Genomic DNA, 16,915 nt, shown 5'->3' on the forward strand with positions numbered 1-16,915 from the left:
TGTTTGTTGTTGTTTATGCTTTCGGGTAAAAGTCTGGATTAGGTACCATTACATTGTATACAACTTTGGGTAAAAGTCTGGATTAAGTACTTAAAAATGACATGTATGACTATATATAGCCAATCAATCACCACGCTGAAATCTATCATGTTTGTAAAAGAGCTACCATGATAGCATTTGTGAAAGAGCCATCAAGACAGCTACTGATTGAAATATCTACCATTACATAACTCCTATATTCACAATGATGACACCCAGCGGACTAAGCTACGGTAGAAGAGAAGGGTATGTGCTCCTCTTCCCTAACAACATAATTTAAGGTGCTAATGAGTTAGCGCAAATCAATAACAATTTCCAATACATTCTAAATGTAAATGGCAGTAACAACAAAACAACGCATACCCAAAAAAAAAGTTACGTATATGAAATAAACTATGTTAAATTTTTTAAATTAATCAGAGATCGGATCGGACCGGATTTTGATGTCGAGTGATCGAGTTATTGATACTTTGACAAATGTGCGAGTCACTAAGCATGACGAGTGTTCGTATGTTTGAAGTCGAGTTGGTGGAGTCGTTGTACATGGATTGCATGCGTATCACGTGCCTGCTTGATAGAATGTCCCTTAGAGCAAATCAAGAAATCTCATGTGTTTTCGGCAATACAAATTCAAGCTAGATTACGTTGCTTTTCATGTGGGGAAAAGGTAATTCAAGTTATCTCCGGGTCTTTCTACACGGTCAATCACTAGTTCATAAAATCGACCGAACCAAATACTAAGACCTGCTATCATGGGCTTATTACTTGTACAGGTTTTGCTAATTCATGCTACCAAACAGGGTACCGTTTTTTTAGGGCTTTTTGGGTCCTATTACTGCCGGACCCCAATTTGTGTTGGGCGGACTCCCACAAAAAAAACAATTATTACAAGTGTGTCATTGGTTTCAAAAAATCTAAAAAAAAACAATTATTATAAATATGCCATTGGTCCCCAAAAAATTGAATTCGAAACCCCAAACTTAAACGACCAGGCTAGGTCATTTGGACTAAGTCCCAAACGACTTGGCCACACCGTTTGGGACTTAGTCCAAACGACACGCACACCTAATGGTCAAGAGTCCAAAAACGTAACTTTGAATTTTTTTTCAAAGTTCAAATCCCAAACGACATGGCTACATCGTTTTGGACTAAGTCCAAACGGTGTGGCCATATCGTTGGAGACTTAGTCCAAACGGTGTGGCCATTTTTTTATGAATCCAAATCCCAAATGACATGAACCAAATGTGGCCGCCATGTCGTTTGGGATTTGAAAAAATTGAAAAAATTCAAAGTTCGCTTTTGGGCTCTTGACCGGTGTGGCCGAAGTTTGGACTAAGTCCCAACGGCAAAGGCCAAGTCAAGTCGTTTGGGACTTAGTCCAAAACGACTCCAAATCGTTTAAGTTTAGAGTTTTGAATTCATTTTTTTAATCAATGCCATATTTTGTAATAATTGTTTTGGATTTTTCAAAACCAATGGCACACTTGTAATAATCGTTTTTTTGGAATCCAACACAAATGGGGTCCGCAAGAATAAAATACCTTGTTTTTTTTCCAGCAGCCCGGTCCACCCGGTTTGTCCTAGACCCAAAATTAAGACCCACTTCTGTCCTATGGGCCCGTTGTCAAATCTCAATTGATAAAAAAGCAAATGGGCCGACCTAAATAGCCCAATTCATAACCGACTTCGACCTGACCACTTAAAACCAGGAGGACGAGATTAAGGGAGAGCGAAAAGTGGTAGCGAAAATAGAAGGTATGGTGACAACGAGGGCTTCCAAGCGAAAACTTAAGGAGTCAGAGGAAACGGAGGTGGAAAAGCTAGAAAATAAAAGAAACAAATTCTTTGGTGACACAGAAACAAAGGAGGGAAAGATGGAAAGGGCTTCCAAGCGAAAGGGAGAGAGAACGGAAGAGAGTGGTACCAGAAAGAGAGATAAAAATGAAGAGAACGTGGAAAAAAAAGAAAAAAAACAACAGAGAGAAAAAGGGAGAGAAGAGGGTCGAAGGAAAAGAAAATTGGACAAGGAAAAGGATACTGAGGAAACAGAGGAGATAAAACGTGTGTGGAAGATGTTAGAAAATAAAATAAAACTTTGTAAAGGTATGCGACTAGCCTTAATTATCTTCTTGATAGTTAAGAATAACGTAGAATTTTTTTTGGAAGCAAAATTTTAAATGTTGGTTGTTTCTCGAGTCTTCCTTTGCCATCCTGTTTTTTAGACATTTTGCACTGGACACATTTAGGTTCATTATTAGTAAGCAAAGTCACATTACTTTTGATTTCGTGGTTATACAAATCTCAAAATGTAATTTCACTTGTCAAATAAATCATGTACGTCTATACTCTGATGGTAAAAGCTTGTTCTTAACTGTTTTTATGTAATATCCCTGCATATTAATTAAGGAAACAACGTTAATTGCTTACCTACTCTAATCCACCATTGGATATTCTATTAGGAAAATCAATCCATTCATACCAAGAGAGGGATAATGGCTGAATGGGTTACAATAATCATTACACTGACTTGGGCAATTAAATCGTTGAGTACCCACTACTTGTTGTTTAGCCGACCCGACTAACAATTTAATCCCCAATCACAGACGGTTTCAAAAACTCTCCCGAGTACTCGGCCGATTAGCCCCAATTAGCCGATTAATATGTGCCGATTAGCCAACTAGCCGAGTAATATCACTATTTCACTGTTAAACATCGAACTTGACATTTCGCCAATTCGATCAACCCTCAATTATTTAAAGTTCTACACTTTAATCGTATTTATTTTACTTGATTGAGTGTTTTGATTGTTTATTGATTGATTGATTGGGTTCTTAATTGGCTCCATTATGTTGGTATTTCAATGTTAAATATATTTAACAAATATTTATAAAGAAATATAATGTTATGAAAAGTTGCCCGATTAATCCCTGATCGATTACACCTACTCACTCTTCAAATGAGTAGCGACCGAGTAGCAATTTAACTACACAGACTGACATTTAAGTATTTGTTTTATGGTTGCATGACTAAGGTGAAATCAGTTTATATGTATAGATGAAGTTGAAACGGTCGATTTATTTTATTTTATTTTATTGTTGTGTGTTTTTCTAAGTATATTGTTAAGATGAACACTTTGTTTGTTTTATGGTTGTTTATTACTTGATGCAACTATGGTATTGAATTTTTATGCTAATGTAGAAACTTGTGTTTCAAGATAAAGTTCTTATTTCTAGGGTTATTTTTTTTTTACCAAACCATGCTGCTACATGATAGTATGATTCTGTAACCACTATGTTCACTAATTATTCAAGTTGCATGGTTTTGAATCTAGCTTTCTTCTTGATGAACTATTTTGGCCTTAGTTAAAATTGTAAGGATATCAAGTTATGTTTTATGAGTGGTCTCATTGTTGTTCATGACCTTGTTTTTATAAATGTGTTTTATAACATGAGATTGTTTAGTTTTAATGTGTTTTATAACATGAGATTGTTTAGTTTTGATTGATATAGCAGAGGAAATCTGTAAATTTCTCTAACAATTTATTTTTTTCTTACATAATAGGGAAACAATTATCATTTTCAGAAACAAATATTTTATTATTTGATTTGGAGGTTCTAAGATTTAGAGTGCCTGAAATTGGATGTGATCCTGAATATATTTGGGAGTATGCTAGTGCGAAGTATCTTGTTAGATGTAATGAAATTACACTTCGGTCTGTAAGACAAATGTTAATTAGGCCGCCTTTAGACGAAGTTCATCCGAGTAAATATCCAATAAAGAATGGTCATCCTACTAAAGAAGATTGGAAAAATGCATCATTTTTTAAGGATGAGTGCGATAAGATTATTTATCAGGAAATCAACAATTCAATACTGGTTGGCTTCAACAGTTCTAGATGGGATGATATTGCAATTAGAAAAGCATTTCAACATTATTATCTTGGTTCTCCTATTCCAGTTGCTACTTTAGATCTGTACAGTTGGATTTCTCAACATTTGCGGGTGCCTTCCTGTAATAGCCTAAAGAATTTAGCAGAACACTTTCATACAAAGAAACCAACTCATCGAAGTTTGGGTGATGTGAAGTCGACAATGGAAGTGTTTAAGACATTTTGTGTGGAAATGAAGTTCCATAATATAGAGTTGGAGTTGTTCAGAAATCTTAAAATATTTGAAGGTACAAATTTTTTCAATTCACTATATATATATATATATATTTTTGTGGAATCTTAATTTGCTTTCATAACGTTTGTTTTCCTTTCTTTTAACACGTAGGTTGGGGTAATAAAAAGAAAAAGAAGTCTAAAGGTACGTAACTTAATTTGTGAATTATATTTTATCACATTGCTTTGTCTTTTTTTCTTTTACTTTTTCTTTCTTTGCTTACTTCTAAATTGTTTGTAATATAATTAAAGATAATGTTTTAACATATAGTTCTAATTTTGCGCGACAAAACTTTGCTGTTACATGATATTATGATACCATATTCTCTCTTTTGTCCTCTAATTATCAAGTTGGTTTGATAGCTACCTTCCTTCTTGCTGAACTTCTTTTGGTCCCAGTCAAAACTTAAAACGGTAGAGATATTTAATTATGTTTATGAACTTTCTGATTGTGCATTATCATATTCTTTAATTGAGTTCTAATTTGACTCTATAGTTTCAACTGATATACATAGTTTAGGATTTTGTTTTTTACTACCAAGTAGTTGTGTAATTTCAGTACATTTGTTTTTTTTGACATTGCTCGTTAATATCTATATTGAAAAGGAGAAGTTTAACTGGAGATTACAAATATTACACCTTAAGCAGATGAAGCGAGCACTATATTTGTTTGAGATATTTAGAATTCAAAGCTATCTGCTATTGTATTTTTTGTAAGTAAAACTTGGAAGAGGATTTTGTTTTATAATTGCTTACTATGGTATGTTGTGTTCTTGAAACTTGAAGAAGTTGATTTGTTATGATTCTGGAATTCCATTACAGATGTCATAGTATAATAGAAGTCCAAGTCCTTTTTTTCTTAACAATCTTGTAGTATAATTGAAGTTGAAGTCCTTTTGTCTGTTAATTTTCTTATTTAGACAAAAAGAGGAGAAGTGCAAAGGAAGAAGCAAAGAAGATAGAGGAAGCAGAGACAGAGAAAAAGAACTTGAAATTGTTTATTGCGAAATTGATAGAAGATTCTGTGGGACAAACAAATGACCTTGGTTGTGCTTGGTCTGCTCTGGCTGGAGGTTCTTATGATCGTGGTATGTTCATACATTCCTTCCCCCCTCCTCTTTCATCATATTATCTGCACTAGTTATTATTATTTGACCTGAACCTGCATAGATACTTATTCTTATTTAGACTGAACCTGTATAGACTCGAGTCTTTACATTTCTCAGTGTGTAGCAGTCCTTTTATATATTGTTTTAAAGTCTCTTTCTTGAATGGAGCTCACAGGTTGATAAGGTTTACATCTGTCTTGACTAGATGTTTGGCTATCATATAGCAGCTGTGCACTAGTTCAAAATAATAGTGACTTTTTAAAACTTTATCTCCAAGTGTCTCAAGTCTGTATCAAAGTGAAAAAGTATGACATCATTGTGGAAGTGGTGGCCCTTTTTTCCGGAGTTTCCAAATTTTCCAAAAATTGATATGATATTTTCCCAATTTTAAATTTTGGAAGTAGTTTCCAGATTTAATTTTTTTGGAATAAACTTTGTTTTCCGAATTTCTATCGGGTAGGATGCGAATAATAATTTTAATTTGAAGGTTGTTTTGTGTTTGGAATTGTTAACTTGTTTGGACTTTCTAGTGTTGTTCCCTGAAATGCTAGTCATATTATTGGATTGGGAATTGTTGGTAATTATTCAGTTCAGGTGGTGATTAATATTGCTGTCTTACTTTCTAGCAATTGCGTAAATTTGTCTCCTTGGGTATTTCTGTAGGGTTAGAAATGGTTTGCCAGCTGCAAGCAATGTTATCATGGCTGTATGGAGCACTTAAGAGGTTGCCATGGTGATATAGTGCACTTGCACTTCAGGCGCACAGTGTTATTATGGCAATGGGTTTTAGTATAATCAGGTGTCGTAATTAGGTTTGTTAGATAGCATAAGAGGATCTTTTGAGATTATTTAACCCAAATTTTGGGTTTTTTTAATGGTTTGTTGTAATCGGCCGAAGGTTTCGCCACCTCAATAGGAATTCTAAAATAACAATTAGAAGCAATCCTAATTCAACTACGAGTCACCTAAGATCTTTTAAGAGCATTGAACCCGGTTACGATGGAAGAAACTTAAGACTTTGATTTAACTGTTTGAAGTTTAGACCACAACAATTTGCTTTCAATGCTAAAATTATTTTAAAGCTAAAGTGTGCCAAAGGGGCGCCATTGAGCTTTATGGCTCAGGTCATTTTTAGTACTCAACTAAGAATGATGGTAATAGATTGGGTTTTTTGCCTTTAAATTCTAGTTATGTTTTTCTTTTGTTTTGTTAGTTCTCCATGCCTTTATGGCTCAGGTCGTTTCTAGTAGTAATCAACTAAGAATGATGGTAATAGAATGGGTTTTTTGACTTTAAGTTCTAGTTATGTTTTTCTTTTGTTTTGTTAGTTCTCCATGCTGAAATAGCACATGATAAATTTTGCACTGAGGGTTATATAGTGTTTGGCATTGCAATGCTATTGCATCGTTATCTCAATTCGCTACCTAGAAACCATAGGATATATTGTTTGATTGATGTACTGTGCTCCAGATGCTCGACTTAACATCGGTTTTCACTACATTGTAGTATGCTAGAAACCATAGGCATTATTATTATTATTTATTATTTTTCTGTTAATTTATTTACCATTGTAAAATGTTTAAATTCAGAGAACAATGCACGAACTGCGCGATACTCTTCGAACTCCTGTTCTATGTCATCAATTTCAGTGATTCTTTTTGTTTTGTAATTTTCTGTTAAGTACATTGTATACTGCCCTAACTTTACTTTTTGTATGTAGAATTCAAGGAAAGGATGAAACAAGCTATACGAAGTTTGTGCCTTGAAAATCCTGAATCTTATAGTTTCATAGCTAGTGATAATATTATGGGAGAGTTACTTTGGCTTGCCGCGATATTCAGGCGTATTTTGTTGGTACAAAAATGGGATTCTGAGATTGTTGACCTGGTTCGTACAGCTGCTCACAAGGCCACAGATCGACTTGTTTATGAGGTTAAGGAAATTAGCAAGATACTTGATTTGGCGAGCGGCATTCACAGTGAAACCTGGAATGATTCTTCTCAGGTCTGGAATGATGAATCTCGGGGCAAAGTCAAAGAGTTGATGAGGTACATAGATTGGTGGATGGTCAATTCTGGATCTTTGAAAGAGAGCCTAGACTCTTGGTTAAAAAATTCTGAGGGAGAAATCTTTGAATCTTGCAAGGTTGTTGAACCCTTGTTAAAGAGTTGAAAGGATCTGGTTAGGTACTTGTAATCTGTTTTTATGTTCATCTTATTCCCTAATAGCATCTGGTTGGTTTTAAGAAGCTTATATGTACAGTAAAAAGGATACTTGGTAGGTGTTTTGAGGTTTTGAATGGTATTTTGATGTTTTGGGAGTCTTAGTTAATGGGCCCACTACCAATTTTTGTCTCAAATGATGTCTTATATTGTGATGTGAATTCAATCGAAGTTCATTTTCGATGGATGATTTTTTTTTTTTTTTTTTTTTTTTTTTTTTTTTTTTCCTTCGATAATCTGATGGATGAAATTTGCGTCCCATTTCTTTACCAAAAATTATTAAAAATCCGTCCCATTTGGAAATTACGAAATTCAATGGGCGGTACTTGCATGTATTAGTCTTAGGACCTTGTATGCTGGGAGGAATGCATTTAATAGTCTTATGACCATGGAAAGAACTAGACACCACATTTATTCTCCCAGCCATATGATCCACATAACCCAGTGTGGATCGTGGACAACAACAAAAACTACTGTATGTTGTTATTGTGGTATGGGTGCCACCGTTTTTTTTCAGTGTTTCCAAATTTTCCATAAACCGGACTGATATTTTTCCGATTTTGGATTTTCGAACTGGTTCCAAATTTGAATTCTGTGTTTCCCTTACAAAAGATGGGCAGGACGCGGAAGTAATTTTGAAAGTTGTTTCGTGTTTGGAATTACTAACTTGTTTTGACTTTCTTGTGGTCGTTGTGTGAAAAGTCATATTTTACTGGGAATTGTCGGTAATCTATATCACCTCTTTCTCTAGGGGGAATTAGCGATACCCCCCACATTTAAAGATCTCTTTTGCGATACCCCCCACATTTGAAGATCATTTGTGATACTCCCACATTTTCACCTCTTTCTCTATATTAAAGCAGGCACACATCTAAGTGAAGAGCTTGCTACATGGATCTCACTATCTTATGCGGACCTCTCTATCTACAATTATACTTTGACTTGATTAGGAACTTCTATTTTAGAAATTTGAATGATTAAGGTAATCAATTTTAAATAGATTAGGAAAGTAACTCCACATTTATTTATTTATTTATTGAAATGATGCTAGGGTTGGGCAAACCCTACTTGTATGATGATTTGAGGAGTTGATCTGCAGGATGATGATTTGTCTAATGCAGAGCCAGAACTGTTTGGCGATATGTCCACCACTCCTCTTAGAGTGACTTTGGACAACACCCCAATTCAAACTAGGGCACAGAAGAAGACAAACACAAAATAACAAACAACAACACTAGCAAAAACAGGTAGGGGAAGACCCAAAGGGCAGGGAAAGAGGAGAGGACATTAAAAAGATTCTTATGTCAATGGTTAAATTATGTAGCTGGAATGTAAGGGGATTGAATGACCCTAATAAAGCTAAAACCTTGAATAAGTATATTATGGATAACAAGTTAAGTTGTATGTGCTTCGTGGAAACAAAGGTTAGGATGGAGAAGTATCAGGAAATAGCAGGAAAAGTTTGCCCAACTTGGGCAATTATGCTAGTGATGAGTATGGGAGAATTTGGATTACATGGGATCTGAATTTTCTAGATGTTCAGAAAGAAGTTGAAGGAGGGCAGTTTATACATTGCAAAGCTACAAGTCTGCAGTATGGGTTTTCCTTCTCCTTCACTGTTGTTTATGCCAGCAATAAAAGTCAAGAAAAGTTAATTTTGTGGGATGAGCTGGAAACCTTGAGTGCAGGTTGATACCCCGTAAATTGCTTCTTAATTATCTATAGATGAATATAAACAACTAATAATCAACTACCTTATCAATATTCCTACTCTCAATTCATTATGCAATATAGAGAGTCAGGATTCGTTCCACTCTTAATCTATCTAGACTTAAACGAATTCAATTAATCAAACACAAGGAAACAATGGTGAGAACAATAAGAGTAGTGTTGTAATTTATTTAAACTAAAACTAATTATAAATTAAACTAATTTAACTAAGCAATTAAAAGGTGAATTTAATGAATTGGGAGAACATAGAGGAAGGATTAATCCATCTATGTGAAGCTATGATTATTCTAACTAGTTTCTCATGTTTTAATCTTAACATTTATTAATCTACACAAGGTAAAACAACAAAAGCCACAATTTATTATTAATCATTAACCAATCCTAGCAATCTCTGTACTAAGATATGATTAACATAAGAGAAATTCTCCTCCACAAATCTCTTTGTGGAGTTTCATTTCTCTAGTTCAACTTCTATAATCTCTATCTCTAAACAACTATAGAACTTGAACTTGAAGCACATAAGACAATAAGAAAACGAAAGAAGAACAATCATAACCCTCACATAGACTTCATAAAACTCCTCTAATGGAGTTTTTAGCTTAGTTTCATTAGGTTCATTAACAATAAACAATAATAATAAGACATAATTAAATTAAACTAAACTTGATTAAAATAACTTGAATTGAATTGAATTAACTAAAGCTTTTATTGAAAGGTTCTAATAGAGGCTATAAACTAAATCTAAACTAAACTAATGGAAGGGGAGAGAGAGAGAGAGAACCCAAATTTAAAACTAAACTAAAGAGGAGAGTAGCCTTTTCTTGTTTTAGCCTTAACCCTCTTTATATAGGAGAGGGTTAGGTTACAATTTCATGCATGGGCTTTTAGGCTAGGTTATGGACCCATAAATCAAGTCCATAACCCAATTGGATAAATCTTAGACTTTTAATTATGGTTGTGTTATTGTAGCACGAGTTTTCACCAACTTATACTACTCTGATCGAGTCAAAGCCTAGACCATTGGAAAGAGCTTTTTGAGCCGGTTATTTTGATATAAAATGGGCCTAATTCCAAGGTATGAGTCCAAATATATGACTTTTTGAAGTTATATTGACTTTTCTTCAGCTCTCTAATCCGGCTTGACTTTCACTTAACAGTATTGACTTGCGCTTTTTAAGGGCTTTTTCTCCATTAGACTTAGGCTTTCTTCATGGAACTTCTCTAGCAATCATTTTAGCTCCTTTTAGCGCCTAATCAGTAACGAATTGACATTTATTCAACTCCGAAGCCTGAAATACTCAAAAGCACGTAATTAGTGATAAACCTATATTATTAATAACATAATTGGCTAAATATAAATACTATTAAAGGGTTAAAACTACAGTTTTGGGCTCTTATCAAATCACCCCCAAACAGCATTTTGCTTGTCCTCAAGCAATTATGTGAAATTAAAATAAGTGGCCAAAAATGTATTTTTAACTAGTCTCGTTTCGCTGAGTGCAACTGCATTGACCATATGCAATAAGGCCTTAAACCACTAGGGATTCCTTAGCGGACGAGTTATAGCCTCGTGGGAGTTTTCTAGAGAAGGTACTCACAAACTTCATTTATACTACAACGACTAAGAAAAAAAATTAAAAGTAATTTTTCTCTAATTTTATCTCGGAATCTATACATCTCACTAGTATTTAAACAAGGATAATCATTCTAAAACTTAAACTAATACATGCATAATAATCAAATCGTCTTAAGATAAACAACTATGTAATTAACTATGATATAAAATGCAATGGCAGGTCCGTTTCTGAAACTTTTGGGTAGCGTGCCTAAGTAGGTTCTCACAAGGAATGTGTCAAAACACATAACACTATGATTTTTCCACTCAAGTCTGCTAACTCCAGTGTGCAGTGGGCACACGTTTCCTCACAATCTCAATGACAATCCAAAAAAGCCGAGGTCAATCAAACACATCTACCACTTACTATCACACCAACCTATTCCTCATTGAGCTAGAGGTCTTTATTAGGTGATACGGAGCGTAAGTATTGGTTAAAAAAAGGAAGGAAATAGATATTCAAAAAGACAAGTCTGAGAAAATAGGGTCTTCATATTATGTAACTAGAGAAAACCTTGTTCTTTTTTGCTTCTACACTTTGTTTCCATCATTAGCCTTTTTATTTTGGCTTTTTGACTCATTTTATTCTATTTTTGGAGTTTTTATTTTATCTCTATTTTTCTTTTTCTTTTCTTTTCTTTTCTTTGAATGGAAACTTCATTTCTTTTTCTTTTCTGAAGCAACTAACTAATTTTTGTTTACACAGGTTTTTCTCTTTTCTTTTCTTCACTCATCCTATTTCTCATACTTATCCAGATAGGTAGGCTGATTTTATTTTTTATTTTGTTTTATTGGGTAAAAGATTTGTGGTTTGTGAAAAGGCTAATGAAAGTCTATGTGGGGCGACTAGCGGATAATAAATTTCATATAGGTGTGAGTTTCTGGCTATATCGATCCAAAGATGGCCTAAATTCTCGCTTAGAATATAGTGTGGTGATCAAGCAAGTGGATGTATGATTTCTCTACTCGGAATTTACTTCTCCCTTGTGTCATCACTCAGATATTTCACTCTTATGAGGCTTTTAGGCTAGATGCTCACAGGATATGTATTAAGTACTCTAACCTAGGTCTCAGAAAAATACTGCCAAGTACAATCAAAGATGCTCATGCAAGATGTTCATGAAAAGATGCAATGACTATTACCTATATATTAATCTAAGTTTCAAAAATTAAATCCTAATTCAAGTACTACGTGAGATTTCTAGACTAATATCATTATGGAGAAGGGAACAATACCATTATCACTAATTGCCTAGTATAAACAATATTTATAATTTTTATATTTTATAAAGAAAAGTGCGTAATTTACATCCGAAAAGTGCCTAATTTTTGTAAATGTTTCTATCCCACCCCTAAACAATCAAACGCTTTGTCTTTCTATCGGAAAAAAAAATTAAACGCTTTGTCCTCAAAGTGTAAAGAGATAAGGAAAGAATTTACCATAGAAACGTGGCAAAAATTGGCAGTACCTGTAACAGAAATATTGTAAAGATGATATGATAACATGAAGCACAATTAAACTGTTACGTACTAACTAACATCAATTCTACTGGAGTAAACATGACAGACAAAGGGTGGGAAAACGTTTTGAAATGAAAGACCAAAATACGCCACCCCCAAACAAAATTGGAAAACTCTTTTTAAGTTTGAAATTTTTTGTTTGGCCTATATTCCAAGAAGGTTGTATTGTACAAAAACTTGGGTCTTTTAAATGCAGATTCCCTAAACTTACTAATACATGTTTATGTTTTTAATTTTTTTAGATTTTTATATGTTTGATTTTTGGAAAAATAAAATAAAATTACGATTAAAAATTAAAATGATACTCACTCCATAGAGAAACACTACTCAAACAACAAGAAAAAGTGCAAGAGATGAATGCGTGAGTCATATGAAACGTGGACTAAGGATCTTACACTTACAACCACTTGCTCCAAAAGGAGGGTCCGGTTACCTTAATGGTGCACTACCATAACATAAGATTGGAATGGAGTACACCGAAGAATAAAATGAGTCTTTTATAGTCAGATACTCGAGACTTTATCTAATATATATGTATTAAAATGCAGTTTACCGTATATCAACAACCAAAAAAATTGTGGGTCTTTCCATAAATAATTAACATGGAATGCACCACCAAACAGAATTAAGCCCCAAAACTTTCTACGACGCAACTTAGTTGAATAAGAAGGTGTCCAAGTGAATGATCACTACACCATAACAGGCTATTTGCAACGGCAAAAAAGCGTTGCTAATAATTTTCGCAACGCTTTTTAAGTGTTGCAAATATGGCGTCGGTAAAGCGTTGGAAATATTTGCAACGCTTAAAAAGCGTTGCAAACAGAAATTTCCAACGCTTATTATAACTATTGCGTATACATATTTAAAACCTTTGCAACGATTTTTAAGCGTTGGTAATTTGTTAAAATTTTTACCAACGGTTTTTAACCGTTGCAAAGTTGTTAGTTAATTTAAAAAAAATAATTTAAAATTCGTTTGTAACGGTTATAAACCGTTCTTCGATGGGTTGCTAATAAAAATAATAATTTCTCATATTTTTGTAGCGAGACCAGCTAAACCAATTTGGTGGTATAACTAAGACTTTTATGACCGACACAATGACACAATGACAGCTAAGGTAAAGCAACAAATGAAAACCCCCCCACTTGCTCTCAGTCAAAAAATAGTAATCTGAAACACAAAAAAACCCTACCCACTAGTGCCAAATCAGGAACAAAAATATATTATCGAGTTTAACCATAATCCCCTTGCTTTCCACATTGGTGTAAGCACAAAAAAAAAACTAGTCCTTAAATGCACCATTCAATTCCTATCTCTTACAATGTTACAACCTCTCCAAACCCAACCACATTTACAACATTTCAATCTAACATGACAAAACTGCATTTAGAACACAAAACACAACAAAATAAACAAAGAGGGCTTTCAGTTCATTCTAACAATGCATCGGCGAAGAGCGTCATCCATCCTATCAAGACAGGACCCAAGAAACAAGGCAACAAGCTATATGAGAGAAGAAACAGTTTTAAGAACTTCAAAGTAAGTCCATTGATGTCTAGATTGGTTCAGAACTGCGGGTTTTCGCCGAGGGAGCTAGAGATGTTATCACCAAGTATACTTGATTTTCCTTCACTTGTGATTAGCCCAGACACACCATTGACTCAAGACCCATTTAACAGGTCCCCAACTACTTACACAACTAGTAAGTTATCTCTAGTTGATCAAGGAAGGATTATTGAGAAGGGATTTTATCTACATTCTTCACCAATCGCGCCTCCAAGAGACTCGGTGCCTCGGCTTTTGCCACTGTTTCCTATGACTTCGCCTATATATCGAAAATGATAATAATAATAATATGTGAATGTACCTTGAAATCTAGTGCGAACGACATCGAGGGGGTGAAGAGTAGCAACGGTTCGCGAATCCAAAGAATGGCTTTTCTTTGTCGCATTCTCCCATTGCCATCTCTTCTTCCTTTTATTTATTATCAGATCCGACATATTTTCGGCTTGCTGTAGCACCACTGTGTGAGTACACTGGGATAACTTACCCTGGCAACTGACTAACCTCCTCAAAATGAGAAGAGCTTTCAGCAGGAGGTCTCGCACGCTTTCTCTGAACAACCTTCCGCTGCTTTATTTCCATATCCATAAGCCCAAGCCTAAATTACATTAGAAACACATATTTAAATGAAGATTTATTGAATTAAGGAGACTAAAACTTGAAAATTATTTCTATTTCAAAAAGATAATAAAAAAAAGTAAAGCACTGACATGGTTGAGCATCCACCGGCCCTTCTTATAATGTGTGTGGGCAAGAAAACCAAAATTACCCCAAGCCATTGAGTCCCTTGGATTCTCGATTGCTTTCAGTTCACCATTTTGATGTGCAAACTTACTAAGCAATGAAGTAATGAAATCAGATGGAGTAATTCCATCACTGTTTTGTGATTTGACAGAAGCTACAATGGTGTTGGAAATATCTAACAAAGCTTCGGCATTTGCAACTTGTTCCCTGGGATTCTGAACTGAACCCAAAAAGCAAAGAGAGAACATATAAGTGGAAGAAAAAGCGCGGTGTTTTCTCCATATTTAATTCATAAGCAATATCGAATGTGGTCATACATACACCAAAACATCATAGTGTTTTACTAAGCTTAATAAAGTCCTACTTATGTTGTACTTCAAGACAAGCGGGTGCCGCGCCAGGAGCATTGTAACAATAAAATCAAGTATGCTAGGTACATCAAAATCTGTAACTAATTCAATGATACATTTTTGTTTTATATTGCAAGCTAGCCACTGAAATCAAACTAGAGAAGCTATCATGCCCAAATGTAGACATAATAATAAAAACAAGAGGGGGAAAAGTACCTTGACTATGTAGGCTTTCGACTTGGTCGATAACATATTTGAACTTATCACCCTCAGCAGAAATATTCTCTCTCTCATCTGAAAAAATGGTGAAATACACAAAATTAAACACCCTTAATATAATATAATATAGAAAAAAAAATATAAAAAAAAAAAAGATTAACACATATAATAAGGTACCTACGAAGTACAAACCAAACTCAGTCATCAGGCAATTGAAAATGACTAATCTTGGTGATCCTTACAAGTTACAACGCAAGTAAAAGACTTTTCAAGTTTTTAGTGAGACGCTGGTTCCTTCTCTAGTTGGAAATATAACAATTCACTCGCCATAAATCAACAATCAGAAACCCGCTTGTAAACTATAGATATAATTATAAAAAAACACCTAATTTGTGACACTCTAATCATAGATTACAAAGAGACCAGAAAAGCAAGAACCCAAATAACCTGAGATGGTCAAGTAGATGAATAACATAGAAAATTTTATATCGTTAGGCATACTTGCCTTTGGAAAACTCTCACGCATTTCGTCAATCAACCACCTACAATATTAACTTAAGAGCAGTTAAATCCTAATATTTAGAGGCCAGAAAAATAGAAAATAAACATAAAGATGATGTATAGATGTCTTTATTAGTCATCCGTATGCTCAAAATCCATTTTTAAGACCTGCATATTTGAAGCAAACAGAAGAAGCTAGTACCTATAATCAAACGATGGAAATAGCCGATGTAAGGTATTCACTATGAATTCCACAGTTGCATAATCAATTGAACTTTTCCAGTTATTTTGTGGTTCAATAGCTTTACGGTACCAGGACATAGTTCCTTCCATTTATCTCCTTTTCCTTCAAACTCATAAAGCTTTGAGCTCCTATAAGTCAATGACCAAAAAGACATGCATAAGATAGAATGTCTTGAAAATCATCTAAATTTTAAAGTCAAGGAATTAAACAAGGTGATCATAGCTTAGCTTACATTTGGAGAAGCACATCTTCATCTTCTTCACAAGTTATTATCGTTCTACTTCAGCTCCACGCAATTTCAACCCTACTATCCAAAAAAGCATTTGTTCTTCCGGTTGTATGGCAAAGCAACATTGCCATCCCCGCCCCTCAATGTCCGTTGACTCGTTAAATGTTTGCATAAAGGTATCTCGATCCGAAAGAAAAATGCTGGTGTCGATGATCGATAAGAAGGTAAGACTAAAAGTTTGATCTGAAGAACTAGGTTTTGTGAAATTCAAAACGACTTATGATAGGTCCTGTAATTTCACCAAAGATCAATAAGAAGGTAAGACTAAAAGTTTGATAGGAGCTTGATCATAACAGAAAATTGTCATGGAGGAGTCAACTTCAATGACTATAGAGTTCCTTTGTGCCCGATTCTTGTCGGAAAGATCCATCTCGAGAAGCGCAAGACAGAGTGATGAATTAGCTAAAAGGGTAGTGGAGCGACTAACATAGGTATCTCAACAAAGAAAGAAAGCCGAAGGCTACTGGCGAGGTGTTGGCAATTTTGGAAAGCAATGGGATAAGTGACATATCTTAGGTAAATGCTCAAAGGGAATGGGAAGATAAGTTCAGGAGGAATAATTGCTATACTCAGAGTCCCCGTGAACATGGGAACGGTCGGATATAT

The 16,915-nt window shown here is 34.5% G+C and overlaps 1 protein-coding gene and 1 long non-coding RNA gene across 2 annotated transcripts; one reads left to right on the forward strand and one right to left on the reverse strand.

Moving 5' to 3' along the window:
- Nucleotides 1–1,708: 1,708 nt before the first annotated feature.
- Nucleotides 1,709–7,669, forward strand: LOC147514249 (uncharacterized). The gene is made up of 5 exons (XM_086581958.1): nucleotides 1,709–2,142; nucleotides 3,601–4,215; nucleotides 4,314–4,346; nucleotides 5,122–5,289; nucleotides 7,031–7,669. The coding sequence occupies exons 1-5, from the start codon at nucleotides 1,797–1,799 to the stop codon at nucleotides 7,480–7,482; spliced, it is 1,614 nt and encodes a 537-aa protein (XP_086438084.1). The 5' UTR covers nucleotides 1,709–1,796; the 3' UTR covers nucleotides 7,483–7,669.
- Nucleotides 7,670–15,748: 8,079 nt separating this feature from the next.
- Nucleotides 15,749–16,293, reverse strand: LOC147514250 (uncharacterized). The gene is made up of 3 exons (XR_015213172.1): nucleotides 16,253–16,293; nucleotides 15,979–16,148; nucleotides 15,749–15,817 (listed from the first exon to the last, which is right to left on the reverse strand). It is a non-coding gene; the product is annotated as an uncharacterized LOC147514250 (long non-coding RNA).
- Nucleotides 16,294–16,915: the final 622 nt, after the last annotated feature.

This window comes from Coptis chinensis, chromosome 2, assembly GCF_015680905.1.
Source record: "Coptis chinensis isolate HL-2020 chromosome 2, ASM1568090v1, whole genome shotgun sequence".
In the NCBI taxonomy this organism is placed as follows: Eukaryota; Viridiplantae; Streptophyta; class Magnoliopsida; order Ranunculales; family Ranunculaceae; genus Coptis; species Coptis chinensis.

Coding starts and splice junctions, on each gene's coding strand:
- LOC147514249 (XM_086581958.1), top strand. CDS start 1,797: ATGGTGACAACGAGGGCTTCCAAGCGAAAACTTAAGGAGTCAGAGGAA. Junction 2,143..3,600: donor TAAAATAAAACTTTGTAAAG/GTATGCGACTAG, acceptor CTTACATAATAG/GGAAACAATTATCATTTTCA. Junction 5,290..7,030: donor TGGAGGTTCTTATGATCGTG/GTATGTTCATAC, acceptor TTTTGTATGTAG/AATTCAAGGAAAGGATGAAA.